Source organism: Rhineura floridana, chromosome 6 (genome assembly GCF_030035675.1).
Source record: "Rhineura floridana isolate rRhiFlo1 chromosome 6, rRhiFlo1.hap2, whole genome shotgun sequence".
NCBI classification, from domain to species: Eukaryota; Metazoa; Chordata; class Lepidosauria; order Squamata; family Rhineuridae; genus Rhineura; species Rhineura floridana.
Window position 1 is genome coordinate 114,805,138 of NC_084485.1, and position 15,913 is coordinate 114,821,050.

At 41.9% G+C, this 15,913-nt stretch overlaps 1 protein-coding gene across 6 annotated transcripts in view; it reads right to left on the reverse strand.

The window, feature by feature from the left end:
* The window catches only part of LOC133387834 (vitellogenin-2-like), a 49,151-nt gene that overhangs the window by 29,222 nt on the left and 4,016 nt on the right, over positions 1 to 15,913 (reverse strand). For 5 of the 6 annotated variants that reach the window (XM_061633491.1, XM_061633489.1, XM_061633490.1 and 2 more), the window contains exons 5-9: positions 14,356 to 14,607; positions 13,877 to 14,038; positions 11,593 to 11,741; positions 3,523 to 3,673; positions 3,261 to 3,418 (exon numbers count right to left, since the gene is read on the reverse strand). In XM_061633491.1, the coding sequence (XP_061489475.1) occupies positions 3,261 to 3,418; positions 3,523 to 3,673; positions 11,593 to 11,741; positions 13,877 to 14,038; positions 14,356 to 14,607 (872 nt within the window). Of the gene's footprint in view, positions 1 to 3,260; positions 3,419 to 3,522; positions 3,674 to 11,592; positions 11,742 to 13,876; positions 14,039 to 14,355; positions 14,608 to 14,707; positions 14,761 to 15,913 lie in introns of those variants that run through there. The other variant, XM_061633492.1, reaches the window with a different exon arrangement.

A 15,913-nucleotide genomic window follows, 5' to 3' on the forward strand; every position in this document is an offset into this window, starting at 1 on the left:
ACCCATCACTTATTCCTGCCTTGGTCCCCTCTTTTTCAGCATTGTGTTGACAGGTGGAGCAGCATTTTGTTGTTGTTATGTGCCTTCAAGTCGATTACGACTTATGGCGACCCTATGAATCAGTGACCTCCAGTAGCATCTGTTGTAAACCACCCTGTTCAGATCTTGTAAGTTCAGGTCTGTGGCTTCCTTTATGGAATCAATCCATCTCTTGTTTGGCCTTCCTCTTTTTCTACTCCCTGCTGTTTTTCTCAGCATTATTGTCTTTTCTAGTGTATCAGATCTTCTCATTATGTGTCCAAAGTATGATGACCTCAGTTTCATCATTTTAGCTTCTAGTGATAGTTCTGGTTTAATTTGTTCTAATACCCAGTTATTTGTCTTTTTCACAGTCCATGGTATCTGCCAAGCTCTCCTCCAATACCACATTTCAAAGGAGTTTATTTTTCTCTTATGCACTTTTTTCACTATCCAACTTTCACATCCATACATAGAGATCAGGAATACCATGGTCTGAATGATCCTGACTTTAGTGTTCAGTGATACATCATTGCATTTGAGGACCTTTTCTAGTTCTCTCACAGCTGCCCTACCCAGTCCTAGCCTTCTTCTGATTCCTTGACTATTGTCTCCATTTTGGTTAATGACTGTGCCAAGGTATTGATAATCCTTGACAAGTTCAATGTCCTCATTGTCAACTGTAAAGTTACATAAATCTTCTGTTGTCATTACTTTAGTCTTTTTGACTTTCAGCTGTAGTCCTGCTTTTCTGCTTTCCGCTTTAACTTTCATCAACATTCCTTTCAAATCATTACTGGTTTCCGCTAGCAGTACAGTAAGGCCCCGCTTTACAGTGGTCCGCTTTAAGGCGTTTCGCTGATGCGGCGGCTTTCGTTTTTAATTTAAAAGCTATTTTTTTCTCTTTTGTGCCATTTTGTGCTGTTTTTGCATTATTTTCACGTGACGCAGCGCATTAAAGTCAATGGGGTTCCGCTTTACCGTGGGGGTCCGGAACAGAACCCGCCGTATAAGCAGGGCCGTACTGTATCGTATCGTCTGCATATCTTAAAATATTTTTTTGGTAAATATTTATTGTGCTAGCCGAAGGCCATAACAAATACATTAAAATGTAAAAACATGAAATGTAAAAACATACAGAAATATGTAAAAGTATACAAAGGACAGGTTGTTGTGACCTGTAGTATAAAAGAATTTCAAAGTTAGCATCGGACAGCACACTTTAAAAATCTGACTCTCCCAAACAGTTTATTGCCATTTTATCTAGTTCTTTTTTTTCTGATCTTCTTTGCAGCAAGCGCAAAAAGAGCCACTTTGTATGTCACGAGGCTGTTAGTATCGCTCAGGAGAAATTGTACTGATTCTACTGGGGCATTCCTGCTTCCTTGAGACAGCAGAGGTTTCAGGAATCTCTCTCTTGGGTGCTGATAGAGGGGGCACGTTAACATATAATGTATAATGTCCTCCACCTGAGCTTGGTCACAGATACACAATCTATTTTCAAATGGCACCTTTTGGTAACATCTGTCTAATACTGCATTTGGCATAACTTGGAAACGTAGTTCCATAAAAGCATTTCTTAGGGAGCCTGGCATTAATTTTGTCAAATAACTGGCTCTAAAGTGTTTTGTTTTCACAAAAGCAAACCATGGTGAGAATCTGGAGGTCTTTATTAATTGTTAATCCCTTCCAGCATCTATGCAGAAGAGCCAGTCTCTTAAGTGCCTGTTATCCATACCCAGGAGAGGATTCAACTTGGGAAGATGGTAACTATATAGGAGCCTATGGGACGTTAACTTCCAATTTTGGTTATTATTCCTGTAGCACAATGCTGGGAGGCGTTCATCTGACAGAGTGGCTATTCGTTTAAGATACTTTAACTGTACCCACTCTGCTCTTGTCTTTATTGACGGCCAACCAGATTCAGTTCTCAAAAAAGCTGCTGGAATTCCTGGTGGAAGAGAATATAATTTTCAAAAAAAAATTATTCTGTACTATTTCCAGGGTTTTCATGGTATCTATATCAGACCCCCAAATTTCTGCACCATAAAGCATTTGTGTGACCACTTTGCTACCAAAATTTTTAAGGCAGGTCCAACCAACTGTCCTCCTTTGTAATAACAGAACTTCATTAATGCCCCTGTCGTTTTCTCTGCTTCCATCTTCGTCGCCTCTCTGTGCCATTTCCATGTGAGGGATTCGCTGAAGATGATGCCCAAATATCTAAATGAACGAACTTGTTCTATGACCTATTGATCTAAAATCCATTTGTACTTTGGACTATGTTTACCAAAGACCATGGTTTTAGTCTTAGAGTAATTTATTGCTAAATGTTCATGTTTACAATAGGCACTAAATGCGTCCAAAAGGATATTTCTCCCTCCAGTTTTCACATCTCCTTCATCTTGGTCCAATCCCACTTTCCATATGATATGTTCTGCATATAGATTAAACACATAGGGTGGCAAAATACACCCCTGTCTCACACCCTTTCCGATTGGGAACCAATCGATTTCTCCATATTCTGTCCTTACAGTAGCCTCTTGTCCAGAGTATAGGTTGCGCATCAAGACAACCAGATGCTGTGGCACCCCCAATTCTTTTAAAGCATTCCATAGTTTTTCATGATCTACACAATCAAAGGCTTTGCTGTGATCTATAAAGCTCAGGGTGATTTCCTTCTGAAATTCCTTGGTTCATTCCATTATACAATGTATATTTGTGATATGATCTCTGGTACCTCTTCCCTTTCTAAATCCAGCTTGGACATCTGGCATTTCTTGCTCCATAAATGGTAAGAGCCTTTGTTGCAGAATCTTGAGCATTACTTTACTTGCATGGGATATTAAGGCAATAGTTTGATAATTACTGCATTCCCTGGGATCCCCTTTCTTTGGAATTGGGATCTATATTGAATACTTCCAGTCTGTGGGCCATTGTTTAGTTTTCCATATTTGTTGACATATATTTGTCAAAATTTGGACAGATTCAGTTTCAGTAGCTTGTAGCAGCATGAAGCCACCATTTAACTTGTCCAAATACCCCAAAGCACTCCTGAAGTAGCATCATTCTGGCGCATTGTTGGAAATTTTATTGTTGGCCTCCTACCTCCCATTGCCAAGTAAGCCTGCCACAGCTCAGAGGAAGGGTCCTAATAGAGGGTGCTATGCTGAGGGCCCACTCAAATCTGGAGCCGGCCATACCAACTAGAAATATAGATTGAAAGTAACAACGGCAAATACCTGTATTGCTGTCTATCTGCAAATTGTTTCCACAAAGATTCAAGATTTTCATGGGTGGCTGCTCGGGAAAGCTCAATAAGTTCTAAGAACTTGGACGGAGTTTCTGGATGGAGTTGTAATTGGTTCTGCTGAATTAACTGCTCCAGCATTTCCACAATCTACAAGGTAAACAGAGGGCAAAAGGAATTTGTCAAATTATCTCTTTGACTATTTAGATTAATTTGTTGGCCTTCCATTGATTTTCTGCTGTGAAACATCTTACACTTGACTCAGTACTGTTCATCTTTATTAGATGCAAAGCCATTTGGGGCAGGTCTTGTGGAAACTGATAATGAAGACTTCCATAGTTTTGCAGCAGGATCCCTGGCATTCTTTCTTGGTTGCTTGTAGTTTCAATCAAAGTCAGGTTTTGTCTGAAATGCAGTAAAAAGAAATGCATATGTTTAAACTGAGAAGGGGTATTAAGGTTAAAATTAATAGATTCTGTCAGAACGGCAATGCATTCCTTTGATAGACAGAAATCCATGGTCAACAGCATAATGTTCCCCAGTCTGAAGGCTCAAAGTATTGGTTAATTTAGAGATCCACAATCTTTACATGTAGCTCAGTGGTAAGCACATGCTTTGCATACAGAAGGTCCTAGGCTCAATCTCTGGCTTCTCCAGATAGAGTTGAAAAACAGCCCTGTCTGAAATCCTTGAGAGCTGCCGCCCATCAGTGTTGCTAATACTGAGCTAGAAAGATCTATGGTCTGACTCAGTAGCTTCCTACATGACATTGCATCAAAGCACCAATATTTATTTAATTAATTATTATTGCATTTATAGTCCATCTTTCCTTCAAGGAGCTCAAGTGGTGTACAATCATGGTTCTTCCCTCCCAATTTTATCTTCACAACAACCCTGTGAGGTAGGTTAGGCTGAGAGACCGTGAGTGGCCCAAGGTCACCCACTAAGCTTCATGGCTGAGCAGGGATTTGAACCTTGGTCTCTCAGGTCCTAGTCCAACACTTGTAACTACTGCATCCCATAAATGTTAGTAAAAAGAGTTCTCTGTCTTGTTCCAAGAGAAAAACAAACTAACCACTTGGAAAGCTGTTGTATCTTTAATCTATTTATCACCTGATGACTGCAGCATGAAGCGATATTATTTCTTTATTGTTATTTATTTTATTTATCAGTCAGTTTATACAGGAAAGAGAGCCAGTGTGGTGTAGTGGTTAAGATGCTCGACTACGACCTGGGAGACCAGGGTTCAAATCCCCACACAGACATGAACCTCGCTGGGTGACCTTGGGCCAGTCACTACCTCTCAGAGGGAGGCAATGGTAAACCCCCTCTGAATACCACTTACCATGAAAACCCTATTCATAGGGTCGACATAAGTCAGGATCGACTGGAAGGCAGTCCAGTTCCATTTCTTTGTACAGGAAAAAAAGTCTCAAAGTGACTTGACAAATCTTTATGTGTGCAGGCGCCATCACAGATAAAATACCACAAACATAACTTACATCTCGCCTCATGTCACCTCAGATACAATGCTTTTGAAGGTTTTGCATGCTCAGCTGTCAGTCAGCAAGTGTAGAGTAATTCACTAATAGGCAAAAAACCTTGCGGTTTAAGAACGTACCTATAGTCCACAGATATTTCTATCAATCTTTAAAAAGCAGGGAAATTGCGCAGCTATAGTGAATGCACCAGGGGAGCAGGAGACCTGGCCTCCTCTCTGCGATATTGGACTGCCCTACAAATTTGTCAAAATGCAAACACAATATGGGTTGGTCTTTCACAGTCCAATGCACTTGCTGTGTAGCTTGGAAGAATTTGGTAACATGTGCCTCTGAGCATATGGTGAGTGGTGGCAACACCTGCCATCTCCAAAAATGGATAATTATATTTTTGTATGTTTGTTGGTGTTCTTACTTTGCTTCTTTCCTTTGTTACTAATGTTTCTACAGAGAATCTAAACTAGAAAATTTTATTTCTCTCATTATTCATCCTAGAAATCTGTATCGTATTTATTTTTATTAATTTCAAAACCTTTTTATTGATCAGTGTCATAGGATGGTGAAGACAGCATTTTGTATTTCAAATTGGAGGTTATGTTCTATTTCTATTTTGGGTGCATTAACAGTTGAATCTGAAACTGCAGTTTGATGTAAAATCAAACTGATTCCAATATGTTGCTAATTCAGCAATGACTCTAGCTGTTGGAAAAAAGAGGATGCATGTTTTCAGCCTGCTATGTTTAAACCACTTTAATTAAGGCAAGGTGGGCATGGTCAATTAAAAACATAGAGCACACCTAGAATTTTGCTAGAATATATTTCACCTCCCACCATTTTATCTTGTGCAAATTGAGAAACTCCTGAGGTCCACTGGAGACTATTCTGCAGAAGACAGTGCCATTATTCCACAATTATGTTTGGAGTCTTTTTAGTGTAAATTTTGCAAAGTGTTGCTGTACTTCACATATACACAGAAATAGAAACAAAAGAAAATGATTTCCTATAGGAAACTTCACTAAAATTGCAAAGGAAATCAGACATATTTAAAGTGACCATCTGAACTATATCAACTGTCTTAATAATGTTGCTTCCTCCCTGCTAAAACAGGATCAGCACAGTACATGTCTTGTTTCTATCCTTTGGGCTGATTGCAGGTGTTGCCACCACTCACCATATGCTCAGAGGCACATGTTACCAAATTCTTCCAAGCTACACAGCAAGTGGATTGAACTGTGAAAGACCAACCCAAATTGTGTTTGCATTCTGACAAATTTGTAGGGCAATCCAATATCTCAGAGAGGAGGTCACGTCTCCTGCTCCCCTGGTGCATTCACTATAGCTGCGCAATTTCCCTGCTTTCTAAAGTTTGATAGAAATATCTGTGGACTAAAGGTACATTCTTAAACTGCAAGAGTTTTTGCCTATTAGTGAATTTCCCTGCTTTTTAATCCGGGAGGTAAGAAATGGGATCCTGTCCACGTTTGCTGAGAATGGATTGATCATTCGCATGCTTACTGAGTTCAGTGGGATTTACTCCCCTGCAATAATGCTTAGGATAGGTGAAACTGACCACAGGGGATGGGGAGGGGGGAGGAGGGAGGGGGGAGGAGGAGGGAGGGGAGGAAAGGCAGAGAGGAGGACTGGGATGAGGCAGGCAGGAGGGGGAGGGGAGGAGAAGGACAGGTTTGATCATTTTCATGCTTATTGAGTTCAGTGCGATTTACTCCCATGCAATCATGCTTAGGAAAGGTAAAACTGACCATGGGGAGGAGGAAGGGGAGAGGGAAGGAGGGTATTGGAAGGTGATGGGGATGGGTAGGGACTGTAGGGTTGCCAGGTTCCTGGTCAGCCAAGTGCAGGTGTTCTTGTAACCCTGTAATGAGAAAACCACAAGGTGGAATTCTCCCTTCCCCCTACACAACTTTTAAAGATACAGATGACCTAGGAGCCTCCGAACCAAGATGGGAGAACTGGAGTGCTTGGTCTTAGAGGAGAGCATTAATATAGTGAGCATAATGGAGACCTGCTGGAATGGAGAAAACCAGTGGGATACGGTTATTCCTGGATATAAACTATATCGGAAGGACAGGGAAGGACGTATTGGTGGCGGAGTCGTTCTATATGTGAAAGAAGGCATTGAATCCAGCAAGCTCGAAACCCCCAAAGAGGCGGACTCCTCCACAGAATCGTTGTGGGTGGTGATACCATGCCCCAGGAGGGATTTAATTCTGGGAACGATCTATCGTCTCCCTGATCAAAATGCTCAGGGAGACCTTGAGATGAGATATGAAATTGAGGAAGCATCCAAACTAGGAAATGTGGTAGTAATGGGTGACTTCAACTACCCAGACATAGACTGGCCACATATGTGTTCCAGTCATGACAAAGAAGCAAAATTTCTAGATATTCTAAATGACTATTCCCTAGACCAGTTGGTCATGGAACCGACCAGAGGGACGGCAACCCTGGACTTAATCCTCAGTGGGGACCGGGACCTGGTGCGAGATGTAATTGTTGTTGAACTGATTGCGAGCAGTGGCCATAGCGCTATTAAATTAAACATACATGTAAATGGCCAATTGCCAAGAAAATCCAACATGGTCACATTTGACTTCAAAAGAGGTAACTTCACAAAAATGAGGGGATTGGTAAAAAGAAAGCTGAAAAACAAAGTCCAGAGGGTCACATCACTCGAAAATGCTTGGAAGTTGTTTAAAAACACTATATTAGAAGCTCAACTGGAGTGCATACCGCAGATCAGAAAAGGTACCTCCAGGGCCAAGAAGATGCCAGCATGGTTAACGAGCAAAGTCAAGGAAGCTCTTAGAGGCAAAAAGTCTTCCTTCAGAAAATGGAAGTCTTGTCCGAATGAAGAAAATAAAAAAGAACACAAACTCTGGCAAAAGAAATGCAAGAAGACAATAAGGGATGCTAAAAAAGAATTTGAGGAACACATTGCTAAGAACATAAAAACCAACAACTAAAAATTCTATAAATATATTCAAAGCAGGAGACCATCTAGGGAGGCGATTGGACCCTTGGATGATAAAGGAGTCAAAGGTGTACTAAAGAACAATAAGGAGATTGCAGAGAAGCTAAATGAATTCTTTGCATCTGTCTTCACAGTGGAAGATATAGGGCAGATCTCTGAACCTGAACTAACATTTGCAGGAAGGGATTCTGAGGAACTGAGACAAATAGTGGTAACGAGAGAGGAAGTTCTAAGCTTAATGGACAATATAAAAACTGACAAATCACCAGGCCCGGATGGCATCCACCCGAGAGTTCTCAAAGAACTCAAATGTGAAATTGCTGGTCTGCTAACTAAAATATGTAACTTGTCCCTCAGGTCCTCCTCAATGCCTGAGGACTGGAAAGTGGCAAATGTAACGCCAATCTTCAAAAAGGGATCCAGAGGGGATCCCGGAAATTACAGGCCAGTTAGCTTAACTTCTGTCCCTGGAAAACTGGTAGAAAGTATTATTAAAGCTAGATTAACTAAGCACATAGAAGAACAAGCCTTGCTGAAGCAGAGCCAGCATGGCTTCTGCAAGGGAAAGTCCTGTCTCAGTAACCTATTAGAATTCTTTGAGAGTGTCAACAAGCATGTAGATAGAGGTGATCCAGTGGACATAGTGTACTTAGACTTTCAAAAAGTGTTTGACAAGGTACCTCACCAAAGACTTCTGAGGAAACTTAGCAGTCATGGAATAAGAGGAGAGGTCCTCTTGTGGATAAGGAATTGGTTAAGAAGCAGAAAGCAGAGAGTAGGAATAAACGGACAGTTCTCCCAATGGAGGACTATAGAAAGTGGAGTCCCTCAAGGATCGGTATTGGGACCTGTACTTTTCAACTTGTTCATTAACGACCTAGAATTAGGAGTGAGCAGTGAAGTGGCCAAGTTTGCTGACGACACTAAATTGTTCAGGGTTGTTAAAACAAAAAGGGATTGCGAAGAGCTCCAAAAAGACCTCTCCAAACTGAGTGAATGGGCAGAAAAATGGCAAATGCAATTCAATATAAACAAGTGTAAAATTATGCATATTGGAGCAAAAAATCTGAATTTCACATATACGCTCATGGGGTCTGAACTGGCGGCGACTGACCAGGAGAGAGACCTTGGGGTTGTAGTGGACAGCACGATGAAAATGTCGACCCAGTGTGCGGCAGCTGTGAAAAAGGCAAATTCCATGCTAGCGATAATTAGGAAAAGTATTGAAAATAAAACAGCCGATATCATAATGCCATTGTATAAATCTATGGTGCGGTCGCATTTGGAATACTGTGTACAGTTCTGGTCGCCTCATCTCAAAAAGGATATTATAGAGTTGGAAAAGGTTCAGAAGAGGGCAACCAGAATGATCAAGGGGATGGAGCGACTCCCTTCTTTCCTCATAAGGGAGTTGCAGCATTTGGGGCTTTTTAGTTTAGAGAAAAGGCGGGTCAGAGGAAACATGATAGAAGTGTATAAAATTATGCATGGCATTGAGAAAGTGGATAGAGAAAAGTTCTTCTCCCTCTCTCATAATACTAGAACTCGTGGACATTCCAAGAAGCTGAATGTTGGAAGATTCAGGACAGACAAAAGGAAGTACTTCTTTACTCAGCGCATAGTTAAACTATGGAATTTGCTCCCACAAGATGCAGTAATGGCCACCAGCTTGGATGGCTTTAAAAGAAGATTAGACAAATTCATGGAGAACAGGGCTATCAATGGCTACTAGCCGTGATGGCTGTGCTCTGCCACCCTAGTCAGAGGCAGCATGCTTCTGAAAACCAGTTGCCGGAAGCCTCAGGAGGGGAGAGTGTTCTTGCACTCGGGTCCTGCTTGTGGGCTTCCCCCAGACACCTGGTTGGCCACTGTGAGAACAGGATGCTGGACTAGATGGGCCACTGGCCTGATCCAGCAGGCTCTTCTTATGTTCTTATGTTCTTGGAGGCCGGGCCTGGCAACCCAGAGGTCTTCTGTATCTTTGTGGTTTTTCTCATTACAGGGTTCAAGAACACCTGCACTTGGCTGACTTTCTCTTCTCCTAAAGTTACAGGATCAGTCTCAGGCCAGGAACCTGGCAACCCTAGTAGGGAGGGGCAAATGAAGGGGGAGGGAAGGGGCAAGCAAGAGGGGATAGGAGGGAGGAGAAGGGAGGGTGGGTTTGATCATTTGTATACTTTTTGAGTTCAATGGGATTTATTTCTGTGCAGTCCTGTTCAGTGGCATCACTAGGGTTGGTGTCACTCGGTGCGGCCCGTAGCGCCTTCTCTCTCAGACTCTGAGCGATCGCACGCACGACAGAGCGCACGCACGGCCAAACAGGGCCCTGGAGCGCACCGGTTGTCTGCCACCACTTCCACCTTCTAACAGCTGAGGAAGGCAGTCAGCGCGCCACGCGAATACTCTCATTGGTGCCTAGGTGGTGCCTGGGGGGGCGGCTCTGGGTGTCACCGCCATCTGGTGGTGTCACCCTGTGCGGCCTGCACCTGCCGCACCACCCTAGTGATGCCCCTGATTATGTTTGAAAATGGAAATGGACTGCCTTCAAGTCGACTGGACTTATGGCAACCCTTTGAATAGGGCTTTCATGGTAAATAGTATTGAGGTGGTTTTACCATTACCTTCCTCTAGGCTGAGAGGCAGTGACTGGCCCAAGGTCACCCAGTGAACTTCATGGCTGTGTGGGGATTCGAATCCTGGTCTCCCAGGTTGTAGTCCAACACTGACCTGGGGGAGGGGCAGGGAAGGGAGGGGGAGAGGAGGGGAGGTGATTGGGCAGGTGGGCACTGGGCAGAAGGGAAGACCCTTTCTTTTCCAAAAGGAAAACACTGTGAACAGTATCATTGCTTTTCAGCGTTTCCCCTACCTTTTTATTCTACTGCAGGCACATGTAGCCTCCCACCCAAATTTAAACCAAAAGTGTCCCTGGCCACATCCACACCAGGCCTTTATTTCACTTTGGAGAGTCATGGCTTCTCTCAAAGAATCCTGGGAACTGTAGTTAGTGAAGGGTGCTGAGAGTTGCTAGGAGACGCCCTATTGTCCTCACAGACCTTCAATCAGAGTGGCTGACTGTTAAACCAGTCTGGCCACTGGAGCTCTCTCAGTGGAACAGGAGTCTCCTCTCAGCACCCATCACAAACTACACTTCCCAGGATTCTCTGAGGGAAGCCATGACTTGCTCAAGTGAAATCAAAGTCTGGTGTGGGTGTGGTCCCCTGATTAGCCAAGCCAAGCAGCTGTGAGTCTGCCTTTTAGAACACTGACATTTCGTTCTTACTGAGTATGCCCAACATTATAATTGGGTTCCAGCCAGAATTTCTTAAATTAATTAAAAATCAGCCAGGCATTTTTTTTTTAACTTTTAAACTGCGGAAGATGAAGGTCAAAGTATGGAACAAGGTCATTAACAGGATTACAGGTACTCTGTAAACATGGTTGATTTTTAATGAATTTCAACAGATTAAAACTCCAAAAGGGCTCTGAGTTTTCCCCCCACTCTGTTTAGACTTTGAACTCTCTGTTCTCTCTGACTGTTTTGTGTATTGTATGAAAATTGAGAGGGTTGTTAAGCAAGTGTTTCTGAGTTCAGGACTATAAGTTTTGTAAGGTTTTGTTTTGAAATGAGCTTATGGGAAGCATAAGAATGGCATGGGGGTATTTTCAATGTAACATTGCAGAATGTGAAAAATCCATGCTGACTACAGTACACAGCCACTCTCATGGTTGTATAATTCTTTGATAATAAACAGAGTGATCTACATGCATATGTGACCCCGTCCATAGTTCTGGTGACAGATCTCCCTTGTTCTAATAGTACCAGTCAGACATACCTTGCATCCATAATAGCAGTACCACCAAGTTCATTGAATGGGGAGATAGCATACACCTGCTGGGAGTCAACATGTGTGATCAGGGCTCCAGTATCCATATATTTCAGCTTATAGTTGAATGCCACAGTCCCTCTTGTGTTTGTGATGTTCTAAAAAGCACAAATAAACTTGTTCAGACAACACAAATGACAGCCTCTACAATACATTCTTGTTTAAGGATACACACTTGGAAAAAATAATTTTCACTTTTTTTCCTGGCAGCCCCATTCATTCCCCTTTCCATTCATTTTTCTCTCATTGCACCACCATTACCTCGCCTATCTTTCATTATCACTTCATTCCTTAATTCATCTCTATTCCCCCCTTTCATTTCTGCATTGATTACAGTGGAGACCCAGCCTGTTTTCTGATTCCTGCAAGTGCTGTACAGCTCCTTAAAGGCAACGCACCTGCCAGCATTCAGAGAATGATATTCTCCATTAGTCATATTCAAAGCAGACCCATTGAAATCAATGGGCATGCTGAGTTAGTTAAGCTCATTTATGTAAATGTGTCTACTCTGTGTATGTAACATCAGATATCACCTATAAAGATTTATCAAAGGATCCTCACTTTATGAGTAATGCAAAAAAAGGTAGCATCCTCACAAACCTTGTTGGATCCATGGGCATTTTTGAGCCAATCCCTTAGGCACCACCCTCTCGGGCCACTTCACACACCCTGTCCCCCAGAAACAGAAAAAATAAAGCATGCACAAAGACATTGCTTTTCCAAGAGATCTCTCTAAAAATCAAATCTAGTAAAATCAATCTGAACCTTGAAAAAGCACAAAAGAGTTGAAAGAGGAAGTGGGAAAGAGCATCACTCTTCCAACTTTCTCCTTCAGCTCTATGTACTTTTCAAGGGAGAAAAAGGTAACCACCCACACATTATACCGAAGGGGGAAGTGAGCTTGTATGGGGTGCTCAGGGGCTTCAGCGGCAACAGAGGAATACCTCAAGGGCACCATAGTGCTCATGGGTGTGACGTTGGCAACCACTACTCTAAGTGTCCCTTTGCTTTTTGGTTCTGATTGGACAGTTTTTAAGTCTTTTCACTTTCAAAGCACTCCAAGATCTTTTCTCCCTACAGAAAGATCCCTGATGGATGTAACAATATTGACAAAAGTTTACTAAGCAATGCAACACAATGTCTCTTGTCAGTTTCAGGAATCTCTCTAATCAAGCAACAAATAGGAGAAACAAGATGAATTTAATTCTCTATATTTGTTTCTACTGGTTGTAGTCAACCAAGTGCTATGCAGAGTAAACCTACTAAAAATGATGAATCTAAGTTAGTCATATCTATTAACTTAAATGGATCTACCCTGAGCAGGATTAGGACTGACTGCTACCCTACCTTTTTATTTGTGTCTTATAGAAATTAATTAGAAACTGGGGTATATTTATGTCATCCTTCATCCATTTTAGTATGAATGCACACCAGTATTGATTTAATATTTATACCCCACACCTCAACCAAGGCTGGCACCAAGATTATTTTATTTATTTATTTATTATCTTTATTTATACCCCGCCCTTTTTGCAAACTGGAACTCAAGGCAGCTTCCAGATAAAAATAAGTACATATCATTAAGAACCTATAAAAATATAAAACATATAAACATATAAAATCAGCATTAAAACAGGATTAAACTATTAAGATGTTAAAGCCAATTAGATATACTCTTAAAATACTGCAACCCAGTTTAGGAGCATACAAGTAAAACAATAACATACAGCATCCTCTTCAGTCACTACCCTTAAAACCTTCAGTTCCAAAGGCCTGCCGGAAGAAAAAAGTCTTTAGCTGTCGGCGGAAGGACTGCACAGAGGAGGCCATTCTTGCCTCCCTAGGGAGGGAGTTCCAGAGCCTAGGGGCAGCCACCGAAAAGGCCCTATCTCGTGTCCCCACCAGTCACACTTGTGAAGGTGTTGGGATCGTGAGAAGGGTCTCTCCTGAAGATCTCAGGGCCCGGGCAGGTTCATATAGGGAGAAACGGTCTGACAAATAGCCTGGACCTAAGCCGTATAGGGCTTTATAGGACATAACCAGCACTTTGAATTGTGTCTGGAAACAAACTGGCAGCCAGTGGAGCTGTTGCAGGAGGGGAGTTGTATGGTCCCTGTAACCTTCAGTATTGAAATACTTACACTGCATCCTTTGAAATTAATTTGACATATGCCATTTGAAGCAACCTCACTTACAAATATTTACATCAGTGGTTGGTGTTAAGGCTGCTTACCACAGCACATGTAGGACAAGGCTGGATGTAGGCCATTCCAATGTTCTTCACAACTTTAACTGTGCAGTTGTTGAGGTCTTTGGTTCGTGAAATGGTGGTTTTGTTATTTATCTTGTCCTCCTGGATAACATACCTGGTGTGGCAAGTTCCTCCAATTCCATCCTACAAAGAATAATGAGCAACAATTAAATAACAGAATCTTAAGTCCTAGGACGATTGGAAAGTTACATCCATTATAGCAAGGCATCACCTCACATAATTTCAAACAATGCTCACAATGGAGTAAGTACACATATTCAAATGCAAGTCATTAGTTGCTGAGTGATCAAGTGATGAGAAAGCAGTTAGGTGATTCACAGGAATGAATGCTATGGAACACTTTAAGATAGTATCCAAGTAAAAAGCTTCTGATGATTCTAATACTATAATGTTTGTTCTTATAATGAGTCATTTAGAATCTGAAAAGAAAAATCCCATACCTCTTGTAACTCGTACACACTCTCTGATTTTTCTATAGTTATTTGCAGCAAGTCCAGGATACCCCTTATTATATTTATGCACTCAATGGAGATGTTTTTAGGGGCATAAATATTTCCAATGCAACCTCTTTTGTATTCAAACTTAAATAGTTCAGCAAAACACACATAAAGCTTCTGAGTGAGTCTGGTTGTTTGGCTCAGGGATCCATTCATCAAGATGCCATTGTATTCTTCCACTTGTGGAGAAAGTACCTTAAAAAAAAAGAGTAGATGAGTGAAGATTTGGGTTAAGTTATAATATTTACATGCAAGCAGCAGAAGAACCATATAGGGAGGGGGAGAAAGGATGTACCTCAACTTGAATGTGGGCCAAAATTGAGACCATTTATGAGCATTAGTACAGCCAGAACAGCCCCATTAAATGTATATTTAGTCAGAAGCAAGGCCTGCTGAACTTAGTGGGCCTTACTCCCAAGTAACTGTGGATCATGTGCCTGAGTAATCTTATTCTTTCTTGTACATTAATTGTAACCAGAGTAGTAGAGTTCACCATAACCTCAATGTTGTCCCTTGTATTATGAACCAATTCTGGAAACTGTTGTATCCCAACAACAAACATATCATTGTGCTCTAGTACAAGAGTCCTCCATTTTAGTTAACCTTCCAGCTTGTCCTCTTCCCCTCCCTTTCTATAGCTGGCCACACCCCCACATTTTTTATCTATTTCTGGTTGTTCCTTCCACCTAGGGTTGCCAGGTTCAGGGCTGGAGACTAATCCTGTATCTTTAGGAGAAGAGAAAGTCAGCCAAGTGCAGGTGTTCTTGCAACACAGTAATGGGAAAAACCACCAGGTGGAATTCTCCCTTCCCCCTGCACAACTTTTAAAGATATAGAAGACCCCTTGGAGGCCGGGCCTGGCAACCAAGAGGTCATCTGTATCTTTAAAAGTTGTGCAGGGGAAGGGAGAATTCTACCTTGTGGTTTTTCCCATTACAGGGTTTCGAGAACACCTGCACTTGGCTGACTTTCTCTTCTCCTAAAGATACAGGATCAGTCTCAGGCCCTGAACCTGGCAACCCTACTTCCACCCCATCTCTTAGTGGAAGCTTGCCTTCACAAGCTCTGCCCAATTTTACCTGGCCTATCAGAATGACAAACAGCTACAACATTTCTAAAGCACTTTTACTAGAGCCATCCATTATCTTGCATTTCATGATGTTTCTAATTTGTCCAGTTATTTTGTCCACTTGTTTTATCTTTATCAGTTTCCAGGATATATAACACCCATCCCAATATAAATATAGGTGTTAGGGGGACAAGCTTTTGTTTTCATGTTCATGTTTACCCAACTGATTCATTAGGGAACCTTTGGCCCTCCAGATGTTGCTGAACTGCAACTGCCATCAGGCTTGACAAATATGGTCAACAGCCAGACATGATGGGAGTTGTAGTTCACCAAAATTTTGAGGACCAAATGTTCCCCACACCTGCTTTAGGAGTTGTAAACATCTCTAGGCTGTTCCATATCTTCTTCACTGGCTCAGCAGAAGTCTTCTAG